Genomic DNA, 26,224 nt, shown 5'->3' with positions numbered 1-26,224 from the left:
ATAATTATTTACTATTGTCATCCATGTGAGTATCGAAGACACAGTGAAAGACAGACTTAGGATTTATACATACATCAGAACTGATATGTATTTATTTCGTTCTGTAGCAGTTCAATGGAAGGTGTTCTAAACTCTCTTCATCATGACAATTAGGCATAGGACAAAATGTACTTTGAACAAAACAGCTCCACTTTGCTACAGCACGCACTAGTAGAAATCAACAATGTTGTATCTATTACATTTTCTGACAATTGTGTACTGAGTAGATTTTTTATACATTCTTTACCGTAGTGCTTTCTTTACCGTAGTGCTTACATAGAGCCACTGCTTTTTCAGGGTTCAGAGCAGGCGCTGGCCAAGGCCCTAGAACATGCACCGCCCGTAAGGAATAGCTATCCAGCCCCTGTTTTGCATCTTTGTGCTGACAGTGGCGCGCCCACTCAAAACAAAAGGAAGTCGGTCATAATCAATGATTTATAGAAACCCGAGGCGGAGTAGTCCTTCTCAAATGTGAAAATCTACACGGAATTTAGATTTTGAAGTTTATATTTTACAGAATTTATACTCGTTTGTTCTAAATTATATTTCGATTGCAATCACGTAATGCTATCAATGGCAGTAGTATGAAAAGGTGAGTTGCCAATAATACGACTAGCGCGTGCTAGCTTTAATGCTACTATGCTCGCCGTGTTAGCTAGCTACTGTAGCTAGATGATTTCCTACATTATTACACGTAGCCACGTTGTAATGCCCGGTATGATTGTTAGTTACCCCTTCTGTTAGCCATGCGCTAACGTTAGTGTAATGCATATTTCGTGTTGTTAGGTAGCTAACTAGCTAGTTAACGTTAGCGCATCTGTCTAGGCCATGTAGCTAGTTTACGTTAGCAAGTTAGCCAGCTACCTAATAAAGTAATGTCAACAACGCACAGCTCGCGCTCCGCCATGCATGAAGCAAACGCATGTTGCTTGCTATCAACATTATGAGAACATCTCTAAAGAATCTAGCTAGCTATGTACTGTTACTAGCTAAAATAATGCCGTTAGCCATGATTAGTTAGCTAACTAGTGAACAGTTACTTGTCTAACTAGACAGCTAGTTAACGTTACAAAGTTGGTTATTAAGCCAATGCATACGAAGGGTGCTTGTAACGAACCAGCTGTGGGTTAAAGATGAGTGGTCCAACTCACATGACGTGATGTCCCATGATGATGGATATGATATTGATCATGTTTCCTCCCCCTTAAGGCTTGGGTTGAAAGCACCACTCTCTCAGAGCTTTGGGGCCCCAGTAGAGGATGTACTGTGGTGGGGACAGGGACTTCCAGACTTCAGCGCAGAGGATGGGTACATCCTTGCTGTTCCAGTTGTCCGTTCATGAGCGTGAGCTGGACTTGGTGTTATTGGACCACAGCTATGCCAAGCCATGGAATGCCCACCCGGACGCCAGCAGTGCCCGGCCCACGCGCATGCTGTTCGTCACACCCCGTCACCAGCCTGATGCCACTCTGTGAGTGTCAATCCTCATAATCCTCACTAATGACTCAATGGCCAAACAATTTGATGCACACATCTGAAAACATGTCTATCTGTCTGCCTCAGAACAAATGTAATTGTGTAACTTTATCAAGGCAATAATTAAGTGACCGCTAAAACTGGATAACATCATTGACTGAAGTATGTTTGTGTCTTTTGCAGGGAATCAGATCTGTCAATAGATGTGGAATCTGTCACACCTACACCTATTCCACTCTATGACAACCAGAAAGCATGCAGTGTTATGAAGGAGTGTGAGCGACATGTTTTATTTGCTCGCACAGTTGCCGATGGTCCCCCACCTCCTGATGACTGGGATGAACGCATCAACAAGTGAGTGGCCTCCACCCGACATCCCTTTGAATAACCCTATTGAATTTTTAAAAATATAAATTATTTTCTGTAAGGACTTCTGTGATGCAGTTGCCTTGTTTGCTCAGCTCTTGTATACACTGTCATTTTCCCAAAAATTATTAATGTGTCTCAATCTCCATTGCAAATAGTGATCATCTTCATACTTCATTACTGGTACACATTGCTTGTATTATAGGGCTGGATGGTCAGTCACTCAAAACAAGTTATTTAATAAGGTGCTGAAAGCTCTGCAAGCTGAAAGACTGGCCCGGCTTGCCAATGAAAATGTGAGTTCATAAACACCATCTAAATGCTTTTGTATGTGGTGCCAATTTTGTTTTAAAAGTGATTCAACACTAAAATATTTCCTTGACATGTTTCAGTTTGAATGACTATCAAAGTTCCTGTCCCTGTTGTCTCACCATCTTGTCTTCTGACTCGTAGGCCTCCAATGAGCCAGTATTGCGCAGGATTGCTGTGGACAAGTGTGCCCGGAAGGTGCGCCATGCGCTGGCCAGTGTCAACTGGGACACCAAACTGACCCAGTGGCTACATGGCACCCTGATAGAGTCTCTCAGTCTGGCTATGCTGGCTGCTTACCTGGACGTACTGCAGACACTTAAGAGCAAGGTACTCATTATCTTGCTCTCAAAATGTGTTTACACATTGTGATGTTATGACACATGCATTCTTATATAGAGGGATACATTCTATCAGGATGATTCACCATTCCTCTCTGTCTGTGCAGTTGCCCTCGCTGATTGACAGGATGCTGCTGACATCGTCAGTGAAGACTGGAGCGGCAGGTGCAGAGGCCCTCTCTCTGCTCCTGAAGAGGCCCTGGGATCCAGCCGTGGGCGTTCTGTCTCACAACAAACCAGTACGTCTCTAATGTTGATATCCCTGTCTGTGGCGCTGGGAGCAATCAAAGTTCACTGCAGTCAAAGAATGAATAGGACAATGGAAACAAACACATTCCAAATGATAGTAGGGATGAAAGTGATAGTTGTGGCAGTAAGAGAAAGCTTTTAGTAGTTTCATCTATATACTGTTTTATACGGCTAACTGTCTTACTTTGACCACTCATAATGCCTCTATTTTGACTTGCACTTATTTGATTGCATTTCCCAAATGATGTGATAATAACCAGATGCCTATCTTTGTGTTTGTTTGTATTGCAGAGCAAGCTTCCTGGCTCCCCACTCATCTTAATTGCACCATCAGGGCCCACCAATCCTGCTCTTTCTACCCCGCGCCGAATGAGATTTTGGCAGTCACAACTCTCCTGCTTGGGAAAGGTTTGTTTGTATCTATTCTATTCATACTCAAGTGTGACTGTGCATCACTGTGTTTTATTCACACCCAATAGGCTTTTGGGCAAATCATTGAATTACTGTATAATGTGTCTATCCCAGGTCATCCCAGTAAATACCCATGTAAACAGTGGATCCAATGTGGGCATCACTCAGTGTCTGGAGCACATGTTGGGCACGGTCAGGGCAAAAGTCATGGAGGTAAGGCTGTTATATGAATCTGAAGTTGTGTATCCAGATATTTGTTCCTAATGGACTAGACTGTTGCTTGAATGCGATGTGCCAGACTGATCTGTCATATTTTGTCTGTTTATTTGCCTTTCAATGTATTTATGCACCAGGTCCACAGTCACTTCCCTCACAAACCCATTATCTTGGTTGGCTGGAATGTGGGAGCTCTCATCGCCTGTCATGTAAGGCTGCTTTATGAATGCTGTCTCTGTGTGTACTGAAAATATAAACGCAACAAATTCAACCAGTTACAGTTTATATAAGTAAATCAATCAATTTAAATGAATAAATTAGGCCCAATCTATTAATTTCACATGACTGGGCAGGGGCGCAGCCATGGGTGAGCCTGGGAGGGCATAGGCCCACCCACTTGGGAGCCAGGCCCTGCCAATCAGAATTAGTTTTTCCCCACAAAAGAGCTTTATTACAGACAGAAATACTCCTCAGTTTCATCAGCTGTCCGGGTGGCTGGTCTCAGACGGTCCCGCAGGTGAAGTAGCCGGATGTGGAGGTCCTGGGCTGACATGGTTACACGTGGTCTGCGGTTGTGAGGCCAGTTGGGCGTACTGCCAAATTCTCTAAAACGACGTTGGAGGCGGCTTATAGTAGAGAAATGAACATTAAATTATTTGGCAACAGCTCTGGTGGACATTCCTGCAGTTATCATGCCAATTGCACACTCCCTCAACTTGAGACATCTGAGGCATTGTGTTGTATGACAGAACTGCACATTTTGGAGTGGCCTTTTATTGTCCCCAGCACAAGGTGCACCTGTGTAATGATCATGCTGTTTAATCAGCTTCTTGATATGCCACACCTGTCAGGTGAATGGATTATCTTGGCAAATGAGAAATGCTCACTAACAGGGATGTAAACAAATGTGTGCACAAAATTTGAGAGAAAGAAGCGCTTTGTGCGTATGAGACATTTCTGGGATCTTTTATTTCAGCTCATGAAACATGGGACAAACACTTTACATGTTGCGTTTCTATTTTCGTTCAGTTGATATGGTGTCAACATTTTCTAAGAGTATATTCTCTGTGATGGTCAAAAAGATATACATCTGTTGGTTATTGAAAACCAATCCTTGTAGAATATGAGCTATGACATGTAATGCGATGGGTGGATGTGACATTGGTGCACATTGACGTGGTTGTCCTCTCCCAGGTTTCCCTCATGGAGTACCTGACTGCTGTGGTGTGTCTTGGCTTTCCTCTGCTAACAATCAATGGGCCAAGAGGGGTAAGGAAATATGCTCAAATGTTTGTCTTGCCTTGTGGAGACATTAGGATGTGATGCTTCTACTTGTCTTACAGTTTCAACATCATTCTTTCACAGGTCAGGTCTGTGAGTCTTAGACTTGTATTGACTGTATTTGTATTGTTGACTGGCAGGATGTGGACGACCCCTTACTGGACATGAAGACCCCAGTGCTATTTGTGGTTGGTCAGAATGCTCTGCAGTGTGGCACAGAGGCCATGGAGGAGTTCCGAGAGAAACTTAGAGCCGACAACAGCATGGTGGTGGTGGGAGGAGCTGAAGACAACCTCAGGTGGGTTAAGCCTACTCTAGATTTACTCTGAGGCGGGCTGGTGGTCTTCACACGCTATTGAAATATATTTAAGAGGACATTGGAATTTAAGGAAGCAATTGAAAGCTGTTGAATGTTCTCTTGTGAAGACAAAGGACTAAAAGTGTATCACATTGTTCTGCTCACGGTCATTTTCTGCATGGCTATTCAATTGAAGAATTTGAGGGCATCCGTTTGTTTCTAATTCATGATTTAAATGGTGTCCTTCCTCAGAATCAACTCAACAAAGATTAAATCAGAGGGACTGACACAGACCATGGTGGATCGCTGCATTCAGGTTGGTCCATTTTTCTTGTCCTGCAAAGGAACTATGTTTGTTTTATTCAGACAATGTTGACTAAATGCAGGAGTTTCTACGAAAACTTCAAATAATTTTCTGAATTAAACCATGGCCATCAAACTCTTCACATATAGTGTCAGTGAAAGGCTTTTGGTGCAGATATACATGCCTGTTGTCTCTATCTCGTGTGTAGGATGAGATAGCAGACTTCCTTTCGGGAGTGCTGGCGCGGGCGGAGAGCCACGGCTCCGGAGAGCTGAGGGACCTGGACACAGAGAAGAAGAAGAAGCCCCGGCGGGAGCTCCCCTTTGACCTGGAGAGGGCCCGCCCTTCCTCCCCTGCCCTCAGAGTACCCATCTCCCCCTCAGGCTCCGAGGTACGTCCTGCATCACTCAATCACGCTCAGGAAGACTAGCAAGGTAATGCTAGGAATTATATACACTGAGTGTACAAAACATTAGGAATACCTTCCTAATATTGAGTTGCACCCCCTTTTGCCCACTAAGCTATATGGAATTGTTTTACGAAGGTCATACCAAGGATCATTTTGCTATTTGATTTGGAATTTTAAGACCCATTGAAGTATCCAAAAAAGTATATAAGAAAAATATTTGAAACCTTTTATTTGGCCTTACTGCTATTAGCCCATACAAACGCATCGAATAACAGTTTCACTACATGGAACAACAGATAGCAGATTTCGTGCGTTTTTGTGTGGCTTAATTCATAGGAAAAGAGAATATTTGGGGGGGCAAACTTCGGAGCAATCTTTTGAAAGTTATTGGAGCAATGCATTTTGGGCAATGGTGTTGTACACTGCCTTTTTTTGTGTCCCACATTTATTTATATAAAAAAACAAACGTGTTAACAACCAAATATTGTCAATCAACCTGGTTGTCACCAAAATACTTATAATAGTAGCCTTACGTTTTTATTTTATTTGTATTATTATTAATGCCAATGCTGTTTTCTGTGCTTGTTTTCGCTTAATATTTTGGGATACTGGTGCTATGTCAGATTTTATGAGGGTTGCCAGATTGGAGTAAAGAGCTGTATTTGTGTTTTTTTTTTGTGGTGTAAAAGCTGTATTTAAAAATATACAGTGGGGAGAACAAGTATTTGATACACTGCCGATTTTGCAGGTTTTCCTACTTACAAAGCATGTAGAGGTCTGTAATTTTTATCATAGGTACACTTCAACTGTGAGAGACGGAATCTAAAACAAAAATCCAGAAAATCACATTGTATGATTTTTAAGTAATTAATTTGCATTTTATTGCATGACATAAGTATTTGATCACCTACCAACCAGTAAGAATTCCGGCTCTCACAGACCTGTTCGTTTTTCTTTAAGAAGCCCTCCTGTTCTCCACTCATTACCTGTATTAACTGCACCTGTTCGAACTCGTTACCTGTATAAAAGACACCTGTCCACACACTCAATCAAACAGACTCCAACCTCTCCACAATGGCCAAGACCATCAAAAAAATATCAAATACTTGTTCTCCCCACTGTATATATTTTTTTGGTATCGATGAAGGTATTTGAATGGGGATACATTTTCATGATGGGAAATTAATTCATCAATAAATGTGGGGAAACAGAAGACCTGTAAAATAAATCTGTTTGGTTTAAATTCCCCTTGTGCAACTGCATGGTATTTGCAACTGTAATGAGTCTGGACTATGATCAATTAAGCCATATCAATGCAGTTAAACAGGTTAATCTAAAAGAATGAATTATGTTACACTTATGGCACTTCAAAGGCCGTTTCATAATTTATTACGGTCGTGTCAATCATGTTATATACTTAGGCTATTGTAACAAGGCATATGCCAGCATTGTTGGCCTACTGCCTCTGCCCAGAGGCCTACTAGGCTTTCATGGCAACGGCCGTTAGAGCTCACTTTGCTACATATGAGACCTGGTTATAGTCCCTGTTGCAGCTTTCACTTTCTTCTGCTACATTGGTGGCAGCGTTGGGATCACATGCATCTCCCATCTAGTGGTGGGAAGCATTCTGTTTCTCAACATTGTGTTGGGTGTAATTACATTGATATATCTAGTGAACAATGGATAAGCAACAATGGGCATGACGGATAGAAGTAGTCACTACATGTGTGATCAAGCCTTACATCAAAGTTGCCTGAAGCTGAATGGAAAGTGCTATGCCCTGACCAGTTATTCAGAAATCTTCTGTGACTGTCTAATTTACATAAGTAAACTTACCAGTGTGGACCCAAAACAAACATTCTACACCTTTACAAACTACCTGTTTAAAGTGTTATTACAACCATGCTGTTAATTTTTTTACTGAAGCATATATATGGGGCGGCAGGTAGCTTAGTGGTTAAGAGCGTAGTGCCAGTAACCGAAAGGTCGCTGGTTCTAATCCCCGAGGCGACTAGGTGAAAAATCTGTCTGTGCCCTTGAGCAAGGCACTTAACCCTAATTGCTCCTGTAAGTCGCTCTGGATAAGAGCGTCTGCTAAATGACTAAAATGTAAATGTAATGTAAAATGTAACTATACAGTACCGGTCAAAAGTTTGGCCACCTACTCATTCAAGGGTTTTTCTTTATTTTTACTATTTTCTACATTGTAGAATAATAGTGAAGACATCAAAACTATGAAATGACACATATGGAATCATGTAGTAACCAAAAAAGAGATTATTTAATGACAGCTTTGCACGCTCTTCGCATTCTCTCAACCAGCTTCATGAGGTAGTCACCTGGAATACATTTCAATTAACAGGTGTGCCTTAAGGTAATTTGTGTAATTTCTTTCCTTCTTAATGCGTTTGAGCCAATCAGTTGTATTGTGACAAGGTAGGGGTGGTATACTGAACATTTCAAGAACTTTGAAGGCTTCTTCAAGTGCAGTCGCAAAAACCATCAAGCGCTATGATGAAACTGGCTCTCATGAGGACCGCCACAGCAAAGGAAGACCCAGAGTTAACCTCTGCAGAGGATAAGTTCATCAGCGTTACCTGCCTCAGAAATTGCAGCCTAAATAAATGCTTCACAGAGTTCAAGTAACAGACACATCTGAATTGCTGCAAAGAAACCACTACTAAAGGACACCAATAAGAAGAAGAGACTTGCATGGGCCAAGAAACACGAGCAATGGACTTTAGACCGGTGGAGATCTGTCCTGATTTTTGGTTTCAACCGCCGTGTTTTTGTGAGACGCAGATTAGGTGTGAACGGATGATCTCTGCATGTGTGGTTCCCACCGTGAGGTGTGGGGGTGCTTTGCTGATGACACTAATTTATTTAATTGAGCTGGTTTGGGATGAGTTGGACCGCAGAGTGAAGGAAAAGCAGCCAACAAGTGCTCAGCATATGTTGGAACTCCTTCAAGACTGTTGGAAAAGCATTCCAGGTGATGCTGGTTGAGAGAATGCCAAGAGTGTGCAAATCTGTCAAGGGAAAGGGTGGCTACTTTGAAGAATCTCAAATATAAAATATATTTTGATTTGTTTAACACTTTTTTGGTTACTACATTATTTCATAGTTTTGATGTCTTCACCATTATTCTACAATGTAGAAAATAGTAAAACTAAAGAAAAACCCTTGAATTTGTAGGGGTGTCCAAACTTTTGACTGGTACTGTATCAAATAACCTGACAATGATCCATATCATATTGGTAGACAAATACTATAAGTGTGTTATGCAGCAACACACAACTATCCTTGTTTTAGGATGCAAACCAGTAATATGAATCACTGTTGATCCATCCTGTTCTGATCTAATGAGACGGATGTAGGATTTTCTATGGCCTAGAAAATGAGGCCTTTCCCAGTCATGAAAGTCGAAGTTAGGCCCCTCTTGGTTCTCATTGGCGAAGACTGAACTCAAGTTAGGGGTTATATGTCAGACTACCCTATACCACTGCCCAACATGTTGTACCCCAGAGGTTGTAAATAAACCCTTTTTAAGGTGATATAACTTGTCATTATTATAGGGCTGTGAAACCCATAGCTGACTGGCTTCAAACAAAACATTTCTCACCATTTATTTACGGAGAGCAATTTCAGATTTATAACAGGTAGTGTCCATTTATTTACAGTAGTGTGTTGATTTAATTATTGCTTTCTCAGTGGAAATATAGAATATGTATAAAAATGCCAAATATACCAAAAGCTAAATCAAGCAGAAATTTACGACTATTTAACCATGTTAATCATTACTGAAACGTGCAAACTACAAACATTTAACCAGTTAAATATAATGAATACATGACAACTAGATGATACAAATATTTTATAAAAAATAATTTGGCTATAACATGAGTACAAACAAAGTGAGTCTGTGTATTATGGTTTATTATAATTTCCCATCGTAAAAATGTATCCGCATTCCCCAATCAAATACCATCGAATTTTCTCTAATTTGGCTACCTACATAAAATTCGACAGCCTTGTATAAAATGCATTATGAAATAAATGGGGTGATGTACATGAGAAAGTGGAGCCTTGTATTAAATGCATTATGAAGAAAATTGTGTAGGGCTACTGTTGCCTACACAAAAAAAGGGCCTTTCTGACTACAAGTGCACCAGTATCCCAAAGTATTAAGCGAAAACAAGCATAGAAAACAGTATTGCCATTTAATAAATAAAAAACAACGTAAGGCTACTATTATATTATCATTATTTAGATGATAACCTGGTTAATTAACAATATTGGGTTAACACTTTAAGTATATAAATAAATGTGGGACAGAAAAAAAAAGGCAGTGTAGAACGCCATTGCCCATCATGCATCATTGATATAGTAACTTTCAAAAGATTGTTCCGAAGTTTGCCCCCCAAAAACGTATTTTCGTACGAATTAAGTCACACAAACGCACAAAATCTGCTGAAATACTTTTTGTAAATATATGCACAAATTGAGAGTGAGATGATGTTGGGTGGATAAAAATAAGATCTCTAGCTTAGACTGACAGCTTTTTATGGGGATTTTGTATTATTATGCTAATTAGATTTCCGCTGGGTGCAGACATCGACCGTAGTGGGTTAACAAGTGGCATCAATAAGGTATCATAGCTTTCACCTGATCAGTCTAAGTCATGGAAAGAGCAGTTGTTCCTAATGTTTTGTAAAGTCAGTGTACATTGCTGATCATTTGATTAGCCATGTTTTCTGGTTATGTCCTCAGGACCTGTCCAGTGTGTGCAGCAGTCCCACCTCCAGCCCCAAGCCAAAGACCTCGGGACTGTCCCCGGCACAGAAGTCCAGCCTGATCACCGCCACACAACTCCTCAAGACCCATATGCAGCGGTCTGGGATGGTGCTAACACACAAGCAGGCACAAGGTTTGTGGGCTAACTAGCATGTATGAACACACACCAACGCAGACACACACACACACACACATACATGCATACAGCTCTCACATTTGACACATTTGTTTGTGTGCGCTTGTTCTAATGACTCAGTCACCTCCCTTGCCAATGGGTTTTTTAATAGCTATGTGGGCTTGGGAAGATGTGAATGCAATATTGAATGGTGAAAATAGTTTTCTTAGACATGAATCTTGTTAGGGCAGTCACGACAACAGAAGGGCACAATGGAACGTGACTGATATCTTTTCATCCCTTCTCTCTTTCTACTATTCCTTCTACCTTTTTAATTCATTCCAGCCCAGTTTGCTGCTTTTATGAAACAAAACATGTTTGTGAGGAAAAATCTTCCTCCTGGCACTCCCTCCTGTGTCTTTGGTAAGTATCTCTCGGCTCCCCTCTTTTCTCTTCTGTCTGCCATCTCCCTCTTACTGCCAGATCATTAGCCTCTGCCAAGTCCCCAACTACTGGATGTTCCGGTTTTCAGGCGAAATGGAAAGGGCCTGTGACGCGACCTCCGCTTTTGGACGTTAACAAGGCGACACTCCATCTGAACTCCTCCACATTTACTGGACTGGTTAAACAGTGCAGAAGAGAACCTCCTTTTTTATTTAATTTTCTCTCGTCAAGACCAGTATGTAGGGGATCTAGTTTCAGGTGTTTATTTTACACCTTCTTTGTTAGGTTACCAGATCATTCATGTACGTTGTTTACAGGGTCATATAACACTTTTTAAGAGTGAGCATTATACAACATTCCATGCTTGTATACTTCATGACAAGTGAATTTGTAACAGGGTTGAAGTGGTCTGGTCTGTATATCCCAGTCAGTGACGTGATGTGTGTCTGTGTTTCAGTGCCTGTATCCAGTGAGCAGACCGAGAGCCTGGAGAGAGACGAGCTGAGGGCCCATCTGAAGAGGAGGCAGACGCCCAGCCCCACTCCCACCAAGGCCTCAAAGAGAGCCAAGATCAAGGTGACAATCCTGCATGGAGAGACAACAGGGGGCGCTATCAGCTCTGCAGCACAGGAAGGTAACTGGCTCAGATTTAAGTGTGGGCAGTTTTCTGCTCCTCTAAATGAACGATTCAGTAAAGAAACATTTGAAATTGTTTCCAAATTCATTGAAATATTTGTAGGGCTTATATTATATGGATTATATTCATTTCCACCATTTCAAAACTCATTAGAAACCATTGTCGATGTTATACTGTGGTGTTGTCCAATCAGGTTTGGCTTATTCTCTTCATGGTCTGTTTTCCAATGCAGTGGGACCCTCTGGGAATCCCCTGACTTTGACTGTGGGACAGACTGTGTCTGGAGCCAAGGAAGTCTCTGGACTCCTCACAGCCCAGCGGTAGGCCTGACACAGCATGATCTCCAACTCTCCAAACGATCTCTCTTTGGGCAGCGGTGTGTGCTGCAAATGGATTGAGTTCTGGACTGGTTGGAAGTTATTGTATAGAACATAAACTATGGGGTGGGTAGCTACCACAGCTCTGTTTATCGGAGCAACTTTGAGTAGATTGGTTGTGTGTTAATGCAGGTCTGGTAGTCTGACAGGGGTGTCTAGTGCCCAGAGCTCGGGTTCCAGCTCTTTCCAGAGTTGCATGGTTTCAGGGTCCTCCTCACCAGTCCAGGCGCAAGCTCCTGCTACTGCCCAAGGTATCTCCTACCTGCCTTCACGACTGTCCTAACTCGGCACAGCCGCAGATCTATCTCACAGATTACTATGAACACTGAACTACAACCAAATATGTTGTACAGTATATTTTCACAGATGTGTTAGTTGCAATGCAGAGGAACAGAGTCCATCTAAAATGTAAAAAGGATGAGACTAAAGTGGAGTTGTTTTATGTCATGATTTTGAGCACTTCACGAGAACCGATCTGAGCAAACAAGGTTATTGATTACTTGTTGCGTTACCCCTGCAATGTCTCTGGTTGTTTTTTCAAGGTAGTTTATTCAAATAGACAAATAGGGGTGGTTCTCAACTGTCGTCACCAGCAGTTGTTGTTGAGCTTCCTATATTGACTGTGTCTAAATGTGAACTGTGCTGAATCATTCTCGCTGTGTTTGTGTGCAGCACCTTCCGCCAGCAGCCTCCTCCACGGCCTAAGTTTCAGTCTACAGGAGATAGTGACCAAATCCCCTAGCCTGCCCACTACAACAGCTAGCATGGGCAGCATTCAGGTACACCCTGGCCTCAAAAACCTGCTAAAAGTATCCTTGTGTCTGTGTGAGCTGACTCATTGTGACTGACTGGCTCTACCTCTCCTCTCCCCCTAGGCCCCCGGTGGGAAGCCCCAGGGTCAGGTTCTTAACTCCATAGGTACTTGCAGCAGCACTCTGCTCCGGGCAGTGCCTGTGGTCTCCACTGGAAGGCTGACCAAGACAACCGCCATCCACCAGCTACTCACCAACAGCGGGCTGGCCAAGCTGGCGAGCAGCCTCCCCGGCCTGCCACACATCTCCACCCAGAGCGCCGGTACGTCCCGAACTGCCAAACCACGGCGGCCACGCTGAATGCCTAGGGTTAACTCCTAAACCCCTTGTTTCGGGAAAGCTAGAATAGCAGGATGGGCCCTATCGCCAGGTCACTTTGGCCACACTACAGATGGGTGACACATATAGTGGACAGCATGATCAATATGCAGATAGTAATCTATGAGAATCCTAGGTGTTGTCAGTATCTGAAAAGCCAGACTTGCAGCCGTGTAACATCAAGTGTACAGATTTGTATTGTAAGGGATGTGTTTTTGTACTAATGTTCATGTTTGGAAAGAGCTGTAAGGAGAACATCAATGAATAACATGATCCAGGGGGATGTGACATTGGAATTAGAAGTTTAATAGTTATTGTTTCTGTATCAATGGAAGTCTGCGCATACAGTGAGGGGAAAAAAGTATTTGATCCCCTGCTGATTTTGTGCGTCTGCCCACTGACAAAGACATGATCAGTCTGTAATTTTAATGGTAGGTTTATTTGAACAGTGTGAGACAGAATAACAACAAAAACATCCAGAAAAATGAATGTCAAAAATTGTATAAATTGATTTGCATTTTAATGAGGGAAATAAGTATTTGACCCCTCTGCAAAACATGACTTAGTACTTGGTGGCAAAACCCTTGTTGGCAATCAGAGGTCAGAAGTTTCTTGTAGTTGGCAACCAGGTTTACACACATCTCAGGAGGGATTTTGTCCCACTCCTCTTTGCAGATCTTCTCCAAGTCATTAAGGTTTCGAGGCTGACGTTTGGCAACTCGAACCTTGAGCTCCCTCCACAGATTTTCTATGGGATTAAGGTCTGGAGACTGGCTAGGCCACTCCAGGACCTTAATGTGCTTCTTCTTGAGCCACTCCTTTGTTGCCTTGGCCGTGTGTTTTGAGTCATTGTCATGCTGGAATACCCATCCACGACCCATTTTCAATGCCCTGGCTGAGGGAGGGAGGTTCTCACCCAAGATTTGACGGTACATGGCCACGTCCATCATCCCTTTGATGCGGTGAAGTTGTCCTGTCCCCTTAGCAGAAAAACACCCCCAAAGCATAATGTTTCCACCTCCATGTTTGACGGTGGGGATGGTGTTCTTGGGGTCATAGGCAGCATTCCTCCTCCTCCAAACACGGCGAGTTGAGTTGATGCCAAAGAGCTCGATTTTGGTCTCATCTGACCACAACACTTTCACCCAGTTCTCCTCTGAATCATTCAGATGTTCATTGGCAAACTTCAGACGGGCCTGTATATGTGCTTTCTTGAGCAGGGGGACCTTGTGGGCGCTGCAGGATTTCAGTCCTTCACGGCGTAGTGTGTTACCAATTGTTTTCTTGGTGACTATGGTCCCAGCTGCCTTGAGATCATTGACAAGATCCTCCCGTGTAGTTCTGGGCTGATTCCTCACCGTTCTCATGATCATTGCAACTCCACGAGGTGAGATCTTGCATGGAGCCCCAGGCCGAGGGAGATTGACAATTATTTTGTGTTTCTTCCATTTGCGAGTAATCGCACCAACTGTTGTCACCTTCTCACCAAGCTGCTTGGCGATGGTCTTGTAGCCCATTCCAGCCTTGTGTAGGTCTACAATCTTGTCCCTGACATCCTTGGAGAGCTCTTTGGTCTTGGCCATGGTGGAGAGTTTGGAATCTGATTGATTGCTTCTGTGGACAGGTGTCTTTTATACAGGTAACAAACTGAGATTAGGAGCACTCCCTTTAAGAGTGTGCTCCTAATCTCGGGTTGTTACCTGTATAAAAGACACCTGGGAGCCAGAAATCTCTCTGATTGAGAGGGGGTCAAATACTTATTTCCCTCATTAAAATGCAAATAAATTTATAAAATATTTGACATGCGTTTTTCTGGATTTTTTTGTTGTTATTCTGTCTCTCACTGTTCAAATAAACATACCATTAAAATTACAGACTGATCATGTCTTTGTCAGTGGGCAAACGTACAAAATCAGCAGGGGATCAAATACTTTTTTCCCCTCACTGTATGTCAAATGTAAATGTTCAAAATGCTGACATGAGAATCTGTGAATGGCATGTTCATATTTGCATGATGTTGCTTTGAATACATGGAACTCTTGATGCAAAATTGATGTCACAAGAATTGTGAGCCCAAAAAAAGAATGCATTTTAATATTGACTAAATGTCACATGACTACAGATGTCAATGGCCCTGTTCAGACTGCATTTCTTCACAAGATATGTCCACTCGGTAAAGATGCCTTTTTATATTTGTTTCATTTTGTTTGCTTGGTTTTCATGTTACAATATTAATTAAATCACCTGCAAGCTGCAGCCATACTTCCAGATGCGCACAAGGACCCACAGACTCACTTTGGCGGGAGTAGGAGTTGAAGGCAATAATATTCACATCCGGCATACCATCTCTGTTTCTATCATTGCAATAAAGACTGGAAAATAACCCATGTTTATATTCCACTTTTTTGATAGAGAAATGGGTGTTGCTGTAAAGATATCCAAGTCGTCCACTCCTTCCCCAGGATTGCTGTTGTCTTTGATTGCTTATTATTTTGTAATTCTGTGCAAAGTTCGAACCTGGATGAATCATTTACGCTAAGAATAAAACACGTTTCTTTACATACCCCAGTAGAAATCCTGTATATACGGGAAGATCTCAACTGTAGATGCCTTGCGTCCTCTCTCCTCAAAGCCCATTTGAGGAGGTCAGAGGAAAGGGACCTCTGGCTTTCTCATCCAATGGGTTTTGAGAAGCAGAGAGGACGCGAGGAGTATGCAATTGAGATCTTTCATCCCTACGTCTCTTGACATGGACTGTTCTCGTCATTGAGAAAAGCAAGACATGAAAATATGTCCAAAACACCAAATACGCCCTTGGGCACTTAGTTGTATTTGAATAAATATTTGATCTGATTTAACACTGCTGGACACTCGCTATTCAGGAATGTCAGTTGGAAAGTTGCCTGCTTTGCTGTGTCTGAGGGACAATTCTGTCTGAACTAGGCTTGACACCCAGATCTAGTTAAAAGATCTGAGTAGATGTGTAATCCATGCCATCACTGTTTGTTGGCAGCAGGGCTCAGAGCCCCCACCACTATAACGGTGACGCTGCGAGGACAGCCCAGCAGAATGACTGCACTGGGCCAGGCTGTGGGGGGCACCGATGCTGTCCAAACCACCTGATATGAAAGTCTGTCTCCTCACAAACAGCAAACATCTGTTAACTTTTCTATCACCATTTCTAAAATGATGGATTGTTATCAAATATCCTCTATCCACTGAGTGTACAAAACGTTAGGAACATATTGGAACAAACATTAGGAACATATCTTAATATTGAGTTGCACCCCCTTTTGCCCTCACAACAGCCTCAATTAGTCGGAGCATGGACTCTACAAGGTGTCAAGAGTTCCACAGGGATGCTGGCCCATGGTGACAAATGCAGGTGTTCTAAATGTTTTGTACACTGTGTATATAGTATTTTTCAGTGATGACCTAATGATGATCGTGATGACTGAATCATGCCAAATGAGATGCCATCATCCTGAACGGGGCTATGATCTGACTCTTCAGATACAGTGGGGAGAACAAATATTTGATACACTGACAATTTTGCAGGTTTTCCTACTTACAAAGCATGTAGAGGTCTGTAATTTTTTATCATAGGTATACTTCAACTGTGAGAGATGGAATCTAAAACAAAAATCCAGAAAATCACATTGTATGATTTTTAAGTAATTAATTTGTATTTTATTGCATGACATAAGTATTTGATACATCAGAAAAGCAGAACTTAATATTTGGTACAGAAACCTTTGTTTGCAATTACAGAGATCATACGTTTCCTGTAGGTCTTGACCAGGTTTGCACACACTGCAGCAGGGATTTTGGCCCACTCCTCCATACAGACCTTCTCCAGATCCTTCAGGTTTCGGGGCTGTCGCTGGGCAATATGGACTTTCAGCTCCCTCCAAAGATTTTCTATTGGGTTCAGGTCTGGAGACTGGCTAGGCCACTCCAGGACCTTGAGATGCTTCTTACGGAGCCACTCCTTAGTTGCCCTGGCTGTGTGTTTCAGGTCGTTGTCATGCTGGAAGACCCAGCCACGACCCATCTTCAATGCTCTTACTGAGGGAAGGAGGTTGTTGGCCAAGATCTTGCGATACATGGCCCCATCCATCCTCCCCTCAATACGGTGCAGTCGTCCTGTCCCCTTTGCAGAAAAGCATCCCCAAAGAATGATGTTTACACCTCCATGCTTCACGGTTGGGATGGTGTTCTTGGGGTTGTACTCATCCTTCTTCTTCCTCCAAACACGGCCAGTGGAGTTTAGACCAAAAAGCTCTATTTTTGTCTCATCAGACCACATGACCTTCTCCCATTCCTCCTCTGGATCATCCAGATGGTCATTGGCAAGCTTCAGACGGGCCTGGACCTGCGCTGGCTTGAGCAGGGGGACCTTGCGTGCGCTGCAGGATTTTAATCCATGACGGCGTAGTGTGTTACAAATGGTTTTCTTTGAGACTGTTGTCCCAGCTCTCTTCAGGTCATTGACCAGGTCCTGCCGTGTAGTTCTGGGCTGATCCCTCACCTTCCTCATGATCATTGATGCCCCACGAGGTGAGAACTTGCATGGAGCCCCAGACCGAGAGTGATTGACCGTCATCTTGAACTTCTTCCATTTTCTAATAATTGCGCCAACAGTTGTTGCCTTCTCACCAAGCTGTTTGCCTATTGTCCTGTAGCCCATCCCAGCCTTGTGCAGGTCTACAATTGTATCCCTGATGTCCTTACACAGCTCTCTGGTCTTGGCCATTGTGGAGAGGTTGGAGTCTGTTTGATTGAGTGTGTGGACAGGTGTCTTTTATACAGGTAACGAGTTTAAACAAGTGCAGTTAATACAGGTAATGAGTGGAGAACAGGAGGGCTTCTTAAAGAAAAACTAACAGGTCTGTGAGAGCCGGAATTCTTACTGGTTGGTAGGTGATCAAATACTTATGTCATGCAATAAAATGCAAATTAATTACTTAAAAATCATACAATGTGATTTTCTGGATTTTTGTTTTAGATTCCGTCGCTCACAGTTGAAGTGTACCTATGATAAAAATTACAGACCTCTACATGCTTTGTAAGTAGGAAAACCTGCAAAATCGGCAGTGTATCAAATACTTGTTCTCCCCACTGTATGTAGATATGGGTTAGTGTATGTACCCCCTGCCCTTATGTCTACTCCCACCCCAATACAGCAGAGGAACACTGCATTACGTAAAGGATTCATTCCCCATGGTTTGAGATGACTAGCTGTGTAGTGGATGAGTCTCCATGCTGCTACAGGCACTCCATCAGCCCAACTGCCACAATATGGCAGTATGTTGAGAGTTGAGGGCATAAAATATTGAAGGTATTTTGTCACATTTTGTAATCCTCAGTTAGCATCATTGAAAAGGATTGCCCTAACAGTTTTTTCTATATGCTTTGTTCTGTAACTTTTTTGGCTCCAGTTGGGTCAATTCATTTATAATTTGACCTCCATCTCATGGGAGGAATTCTATTAGGTGGTCTACATCTAATATTGTTTTTTATTTAAAGCTTTTTGGCCTGGCAATATGTTTGAAAAAATATAATGTGGTGCAACATTGATCGTTTTTATTAATAGGTGGACTACTCCTGTGTTGAAAATGTGTATTTACAGATCACAAATATTTTACTTTTAAATGGAACAAGAGCGAGGTGAGAGAACAGTGTGGTTCTCTCTGTGAGCCCTTACCTTTCAGCAATGTAATCAAGAGAAAGAAATCCACCTTGCCTTCACCAAACTGTAATTTTCAAAAGGTGTTGGTCAAAATGATTATTTAGGTTGTTATAACAGAGGTTCACCATAATTGTGAGCTTTTCATGTAAGTTTGAATAGCTCATCATTGGCTAATAGTGAAGCATTGAACAAGCACACCATTATCTTCATACCTTATTCTTCTGTACTGTGTCTTCATTACACACATGGGTAACAGTCAGACAAGATAGAGGAGAGTGTGTTTTAGGTTTTAGCTCTTATATAAGCCAGGCTTTGTCTGTGATAAAGCCTGGCTTATATTGACCAACACCTTTTGAAAATTACAGTTTGGTGAAGGCAAGGTGGATTTCTTTCTCTTGATTACATTGCTGAAAGGTAAGGGCTCACAGAGAGAACCACACTGTTCTCTCACCTCGCTCTTGTTCCATTTAAAAGTAAATATTTGTGATCTGTAAATACACATTTTCAACACAGGAGTAGTCCACCTATTAATAAAAACGATCAATGTTGCACCACATTACATTTCATCAGGATCTTTGTGTCAAAATTACACTTTTATTTAGTCAACACAGCTCCATCCTGTTCACTCCCAAATCACTGGGATGATACACATGACAACTCAACTGCTAACTCAGCAATGACAAATCAAACGCTAACTCAACTGTCTTTGCATACTGATCTACATGTTTTTGCAATTTTTTTAATTGTCTACATCCAGAGTTTGCACTTTTTTTTTTATTTCTTTTTTTTTAACCTTTATTTAACTGGGCAAGTCAGTTAAGAAGAAATTCTTATTTACAATGACGGCCTACACCGGCCAAACCCGGACGTCGCTGGGCCAATTGTGCACCGCCCTTTGGGACTCCCAATCACGGCCGGTTGTGATACAGCCTGGAATCGAACCAGGGGGTCCGTAGTGACCATTAAACTTTTGAAAGGATCATACAGATTTATTTAGCCAGGTAAATCATTGAGAACAAAATGTTATGCAGTTTCATGATAAATGGGTGTCTCACTCAATTCAAGAAAGCGTACAGTATTATATAGAGTCATTAGTGCATGGAACTCCGTTCCATCTCACATTACTCAAATGAACAGCAAACCTGGTTTAAGAAAAATACAGATAAAGCAACACCTCACCGCACAATGCCTCTCCCCTGTTTGACCTAGATAGCTTGTGTGTATGTATTGATATGTAGGCTACTTGTGCCTTAAGAAAATATATATATATTGATGTGGTTCTGTCCTTGAGCTTGTCTATTAATGTTCTGTATTATGTAATGTTTCATGTTTTGTGTGGACCCCAGGAAGAGTAGCTGCTGCTTTTGCAACAGCTAATGGGGATCCTAATAAAATACCAAAGAGGAACTGGTAGGAATGGCCTATGTTTGATCTTTTACATGTTTGCTGTCTTGAGTCATTTTTATTCAGTTACATGTTTTCATATGTACAATAATGAAATAATCAATCTTCATCATCTTTTGTGTTTACTTTTAGATTACAAATAAGTTGTGTTTTTCTTTGCAGGTAAGATGTTTCCATAACTAGTGTAAAATAGGATAATTCCATGTGTTGGCAACAGGTGGCGCTTAACTTAATAAAACCATTACTGTTTTAACTCTGGTTCTTAATGATACACAGTATAAATTATAAATCCCTTTTAATTTTTCCAAATTAATATTTCCTTTTCTCTATAATTGCATAGTTAGTTTAATATCTGATTTATAGATTTGATAAAGTGATGATAATGCTGTGGTATCATTGTCACATCTACGAAATAGTTCTGCCTTATGTTTGGGGTAGGGGAAGCCTGTCTCTGACAAACAGCTTAATGTTTATTTACAACCAGACAAAATACACGATGAACTGTGGGACTTATAAATCACCTGAGTAGTTTAGTGATGCCAGCCAGGAATAAAAGTGTATGTGTGTGTGTGTCAATCCCACTCCATTGGCCTTTCTTTACATCGACAATGGGAGCAGAGGGGTGTGATCATTTGGGATGATGAATTGGGATGATGAAACAAAATATCAATTGGGTGATTTGTAACATTGGAATGATCGATTTTCGAAATCACTTACTTTCAAATTACATGAATCAAGTCAAGTTTATTTGTCATAGGCACAGAAACACATGGTACAAGAAAACATACGACTGGTTGCTCTTCATTTTCCAGTATTGACCATACACATTGCGATCTTGTGCTGTTGAAATGAAATGTTTTTACACAATGCAATCATTTTTGTAAAATTACGTTTGGGGCTTATCATTAATTAAAGACTATGCTAAGATAAATAAGTATTTTACAGACGAGTAGGTACGGGCCCCTATCGCTGTGACTCCTCTCCATAGATCCCAACGTGATGACTCCTCTCCATAGATCCCAACGTGATGATGTGCCACGATCACCAAACTTTGCAGGCAAATGCACTAGCCCGGAGCACGACTAGGGGAGCGAATCACTGCCCCAGAATCAAGACTTTGTGGAGAGGCTGAGCTCTGATTTTAAACCCGCCCTCCGGAGAGATCTCATTTTCCCAAAACCTCCCATTTTCTCTCTCTCCTTCTGTCCCTCTCGTTCCTCTTTATCGCTTATTTCTCGTCTTTCGCTGTAGCCTACCCCCCACTCACGAATCATGGATCTCACAACGAGATGTTTCTTTCTTCTACCCTGCCTTTGCATGATATCTGCAATCGTTTTAGAAGCAATAGAAACAAGCTACTATGTGGAGCCCACTGCCACTTCAGATGTGATCGACTATAAGGATCCCTGTAAAGCTGGTAAGATTTTGGGATGCTATTTACATCATTTATGTGGACCTCAAACATGCCACGAAATGCTTTTGTGTGTTTGGAAGCCTGTGGTCAGTGAGGGAAATGCATTTGGAGATGACAGCGGTGAATCGAGTTTTAAAAGGCATAAGGATTTTTTATGATATTTCTTTATTACTATTGTCATAGTTTTGACCAAAACATACTGTTGACATAGTTGGTGGTGGAAAGATTGCACTCGTTAAAATAAAATAAGGACATCAATGTAATTTATCTGGGTATAATGTTCAAAGCATGGAAAAAAAAGTTATTAGTTTAAAAGTTTTGTCATATCTTTAAAGGAAAGTATTTTTGATGTATGATCTTTCTGTGTAGTTGTAAAAAATGTATGTCATTTTTAGAATAGCCTATTTACAGAGATTGAGGAGTTATAGCCTAACTTGGAAGAATAAAGATCCATTGGAGAGCACCAAATAATCACCCATTGAACTGTGGGTTGAAACTATTATAATCCTTTCTACCGATCATACGTTCACTTAAGTCGGCCTCGATCGTGAGGAAAAACGCTGCATTTTAGTATGTTATGAGGCTCCAGTGTTCCCCACTTGGTTTTGTCATTGCGCAAAAATGACGTGCTTTTAATACTTCACCGGCTGTTCATGCGACCACTGAAAACAAGCGGCTGGAGGGGGTGCTGTAGTGTAGTCTACACCTGGTCTATTTTATCCTCATGTATGATCTCCATGACCCTTCTAAATCCCAATTATGTTGACATTAATTGGGAGTGGGCTGCAGCCTATGTGTTTTTCTAATTATACACTACATGACCAAAAGTATGTGGACACCTGCACATCGATCATCTCATTCCAAAATCATGGGCATTAATATGGAGTAGGTACCCCCTTTGCTGCTATAACAGCCTCCACTCTTCTGGGAAGGCTTTCCACTAGATGTTGGAACATTGCTGCGGGAACTTGCTTCCATTCAGCCACAGGAGCATTAGTGAGGTCGGGCACTGATGTTTGGTGATTAGGGATAGCTCGCAGTCGGCGTTCCAATTCATCCCAAAGGTGTTCGATGGGGTGGAGGTCTGGGCTCTGTGCACAGGGGCATTGTCGTGCTGAAACAGGAAAGGGCCTTCCCCAAACTGTTGCCACAAAGTTGGAAGCACAGAATTGTCTATAATGTCATTGTATGCTGTAGCGTTAAGATTTCCCTTCGCTGGAACTAAAGGGCATAGCCCAAACCATTATTCCTCCTCCACCAAACTTTACAGTTGGCACTATGCATTCGGGCAGGTAGCGTTCTCCTGGCAAACAGAGATTTGTCAGCTGCCAGATGGTGATGTGTGATTCATCACTCCAGAGAACGTGTTTCAACTGCTCCAGAGTCCAATGGGGGCGAGCTTTACACCACTCCAGCCGACGCTTGGCATTGCGCATGTTGATCTTAGGCTTGTGTGAACCTGCTCGGCCATGGAAACCCATTTCACGAAGCTCCCGATGAACAGTTATTTTACTGACGTTGCTTCCATAGGCCGTTTGGAACTCAGTAGTGAGTGTTGCAACCGAGGACAGATCATTTTTATGCGCTACGCACTTCAGCACTCGGCGGTCCCGTTCTGTGAGCTTGTGTGGCCTACCACTTCGCAGCTGAGCTGTTGTTGCTCCTAGATGTTTCCACTTCACAATAACAGCTCTTACAGTTGACCCGGGCAGCTCTAGCAGGGCAGAAATGTGACGAACTGACTTGTTGGAAAGGTGGCATTCCATGACGGTGCCACGTGAAAGTCAATGAGCTCTTCAGTAAGGCCATTCTACTGCCAATGTTTGTCTATGGAGATTGCATGGCTGTGTGCTCAATTTTATACACCTTTCAGTAACGGGTGTGGCTGAAATAGCCAAATAAACTAATGCTAAGGGGTGTCCACATACACTATATATACACTACCAGTCAAAAGTTTGGACAAACCTACTCATTCAAGGGTTTTTCTTTATTTGTACAATTTTTTACATTGTAGAATAATAGTGAAGACATCACAACTATAAAATAACACATATGGAATCTTGTAGTAAACAAAAAAGTGTTAAACAAACAAAAAAATATATATATATTTGAGATTCTTCAAAGTGGCCACCCCTTGCCTTGATGACAGCGTTGTACACTCTTGGCATTCTCTCAACCAGCTTCACCTGGAATGCTTTTCCAACAGTCTTGAAGGAGTTCCCACATATGCTGAGCACTTGTTGGCTGCTTTTCCTTCACTCTGCGGTCCAACTCATCCCAAACCATCTCAATTGGGTTCTGGTTCGGGGGATTGTGGACGCCCTTACACAGCCTGGAGGTGTGTTGGGTCATTGTCCTGTTGAAAAACAAATGATAGTCTCACTAAGCCCAAACCAGATGGGATGGCGTATCGCTGTAGAATGCTGTGGTAGCCATGCTGGTTAAGTATGCCTTGAATTTTAAATAAATCACTGACAGTGTCACCAGCAATGCACCCCCACACCATAACACCTCCTCCTCCATGCTTCACGGTGGGAAATACACATGCAAAGATCATCCGTTCACCCACACCGCGTCTCACAAAGACACAGCAGTTGGATCCAAATATCTCCAATTTGGACTCCAGACCAAAGGACACATTTCCACCAGTCTAATGTCCATTGCTCGTGTTTCTTGGCCCAAGCAGGTCTCTTCTTATTATTGGTGTCCTTTAGTAGTGGTTTCTTTGCAGCAATACGACCATGAAGGCCTGATTCACACAGTCCCCTCTGAACAGTTGATGTTGAGATGTGTCTGTTACTTGAACTTGAATTGGTTGAGAGAATGCCAAGCTGGCTGAGAGAATGCCAAGAGTGTGCAAAGCTGTCATCAAGGCAAAGGCTGGCTATTTGAAGAATCTCAAATAACCACTTTTTTGGTTACTACATGATTCCATATGTGTTATTTCATAGTTTTGATGTCTTCACTATTATTCTACAATGTAGAAAATAGTAAAAATAAAGAAAAACCCTTGAATGAGTAGGTGTGTCCAAACTTTTGACTGGTACTGTGTGTATATATATATATATATATATCTTGTCTGTTTCCATGGTATTTCTCTCATTATCATATGGATCTTCTTCTCCCATAGCCTAGGTTGTAGGCATAGCTGTGGGAAGTAGGGGTGTTGAGGGTGCTGCAGCACCCCCCAGAAAAATCGGAATACAAAATAAAATATTTTATGCACTGGGCCTTTACCAGTCCTGTATTAGCGGTTTGATATAGCCGTCTCCCCCTCCAGCAGAGGCATCATATGGGGAGGCAATAACAAGAAACATAGACTAAAATCATTCCAATCCTGATTAAAATGCAATGGCTGTTTCCCGTAAAGGCTGGCTTTTACCGCCTTTTTCTGTCACTTTTAGAAAGCAGAGGGCAGAGACAGTGCCATTTGCTTTGCCGGTAAACTGTTTAGGCAGTGCGCTGACTGCTTTGAATTTGATGTCGGCATTTGAACTTGGCCTTGTTGTAGTCTGAAAGCCAGGGGTTAATTTAATTGGGAATTGGGAGGTGGGGAGCCCTCCTTTTTGGTGACCATTCGAAACCAAAAGCTGTTTTATTGCTATTAAAATATAGGTTGTGATAGCTGTAAGCCTAGTCGTTATTTTTATTTATTCGCCCAGCAGGCTAGTGCAATTTTAGTTTCATGTAGGCCTATTGGTATGAAAATAAACAACTGAACAAATTGCTATTTAGAGCATTTCCCAAAAATACATGTCTTGTTTTTGGCTTCAAAGACAATAACAATTGTAGGCTATAACAAATGTGCATTGTCATGCAGTGACAGAATGATAATTGAGATAATGCAAATAATTTATGATGACCTAGTTGGGCTAACTTTTTTTTACTTCTTGCTGTAGGCCTACATCATTATCCTCTGCCTGCCTCTGGTATAATGCATTTCTACCTCTCACTCTTGCTTGTCCATCTTCCTGAATTAAAATGAGATATTCTAACAGATCAATCTTGCTGGCAAAACGTCATTAAATATAGTTATTTAGCTACAGTGTGGATGTAGGGCTGTTTTTGTGTATATAATGAGCACCCAGATGTTTCTCTTCCCTGGCGATTAATGCAGACAGGCAAATACAAAAATGAGCTGGGCGCACACAGAAGGAACATCTCTGAATGCAGAGGAACCATTTTGGTGGGAAGCGCACAATATTTTTTACATTTACATTTTAGTCATTTAGCAGATGCTCTTATCCAGAGCGACTTACAGTTAGTGAGTGCATACATTATTATTTTAATTTTTTCATATTGGCTCCCCGTGGGAATCGAACCCACAACCCTGGCGTTGCAAACGCCATGCTCTACCAACTGAGCTACATCCCTGCCGGCCATTCCCTCCCATACCCTAGACGACGCTGGGCCAATTGTGCGCCGCCCCATGGGTCTCCCGGTCACGGCCGGCTACGACAGAACCTGGATTCGAACCAGGATCCCTAGTGGCACAGCTAGTGGCGCCACTCGGGAGAG

General features: G+C 42.0%; 2 protein-coding genes across 4 annotated transcripts in view; both read left to right on the top strand.

Moving 5' to 3' along the window:
- Positions 1–442: 442 nt before the first annotated feature.
- Positions 443–13,265, top strand: LOC311141822 (KAT8 regulatory NSL complex subunit 3-like). 3 transcript variants are annotated; one of them, XM_084177300.1, is made up of 20 exons: positions 542–631; positions 1,249–1,510; positions 1,699–1,869; positions 2,087–2,177; positions 2,335–2,520; positions 2,639–2,770; positions 3,072–3,188; positions 3,306–3,404; positions 3,545–3,616; positions 4,602–4,676; positions 4,829–4,986; positions 5,239–5,302; positions 5,499–5,681; positions 10,470–10,626; positions 10,954–11,031; positions 11,510–11,686; positions 11,922–12,009; positions 12,199–12,317; positions 12,739–12,845; positions 12,942–13,265. In XM_084177300.1, the coding sequence occupies exons 2-20, from the start codon at positions 1,299–1,301 to the stop codon at positions 13,176–13,178; spliced, it is 2,523 nt and encodes an 840-aa protein (XP_084033426.1). In that variant the 5' UTR covers positions 542–631; positions 1,249–1,298; the 3' UTR covers positions 13,179–13,265. The 3 variants fall into 3 exon arrangements, with proteins under 3 accessions (XP_084033427.1, XP_084033426.1, XP_084033428.1); XM_084177301.1 differs by lacking the exon at positions 10,954–11,031 and having other exon boundaries at positions 443–631; XM_084177302.1 differs by lacking the exon at positions 12,199–12,317 and having other exon boundaries at positions 12,942–13,028.
- An 8,216-nt stretch (positions 13,266–21,481) lies between these two features.
- Positions 21,482–26,224, top strand: part of LOC311141002 (bone morphogenetic protein 1-like) — a 56,268-nt gene continuing 51,525 nt past the window's right edge. Inside the window, exon 1 of the mRNA XM_084176272.1 lies at positions 21,482–21,709. Coding sequence (XP_084032398.1) covers positions 21,565–21,709 — 145 coding nt within the window. The 5' untranslated portion in view covers positions 21,482–21,564. The remainder of the gene's footprint in view (positions 21,710–26,224) is intronic.

Source organism: Coregonus lavaretus, assembly GCF_964263955.1.
Source record: "Coregonus lavaretus genome assembly, chromosome: 14".
Lineage (NCBI taxonomy): Eukaryota > Metazoa > Chordata > Actinopteri > Salmoniformes > Salmonidae > Coregonus > Coregonus lavaretus.
The sequence above is the reverse complement of the archived record's forward strand: the minus strand, read 5'-3'. Positions and strand labels throughout refer to the sequence as shown.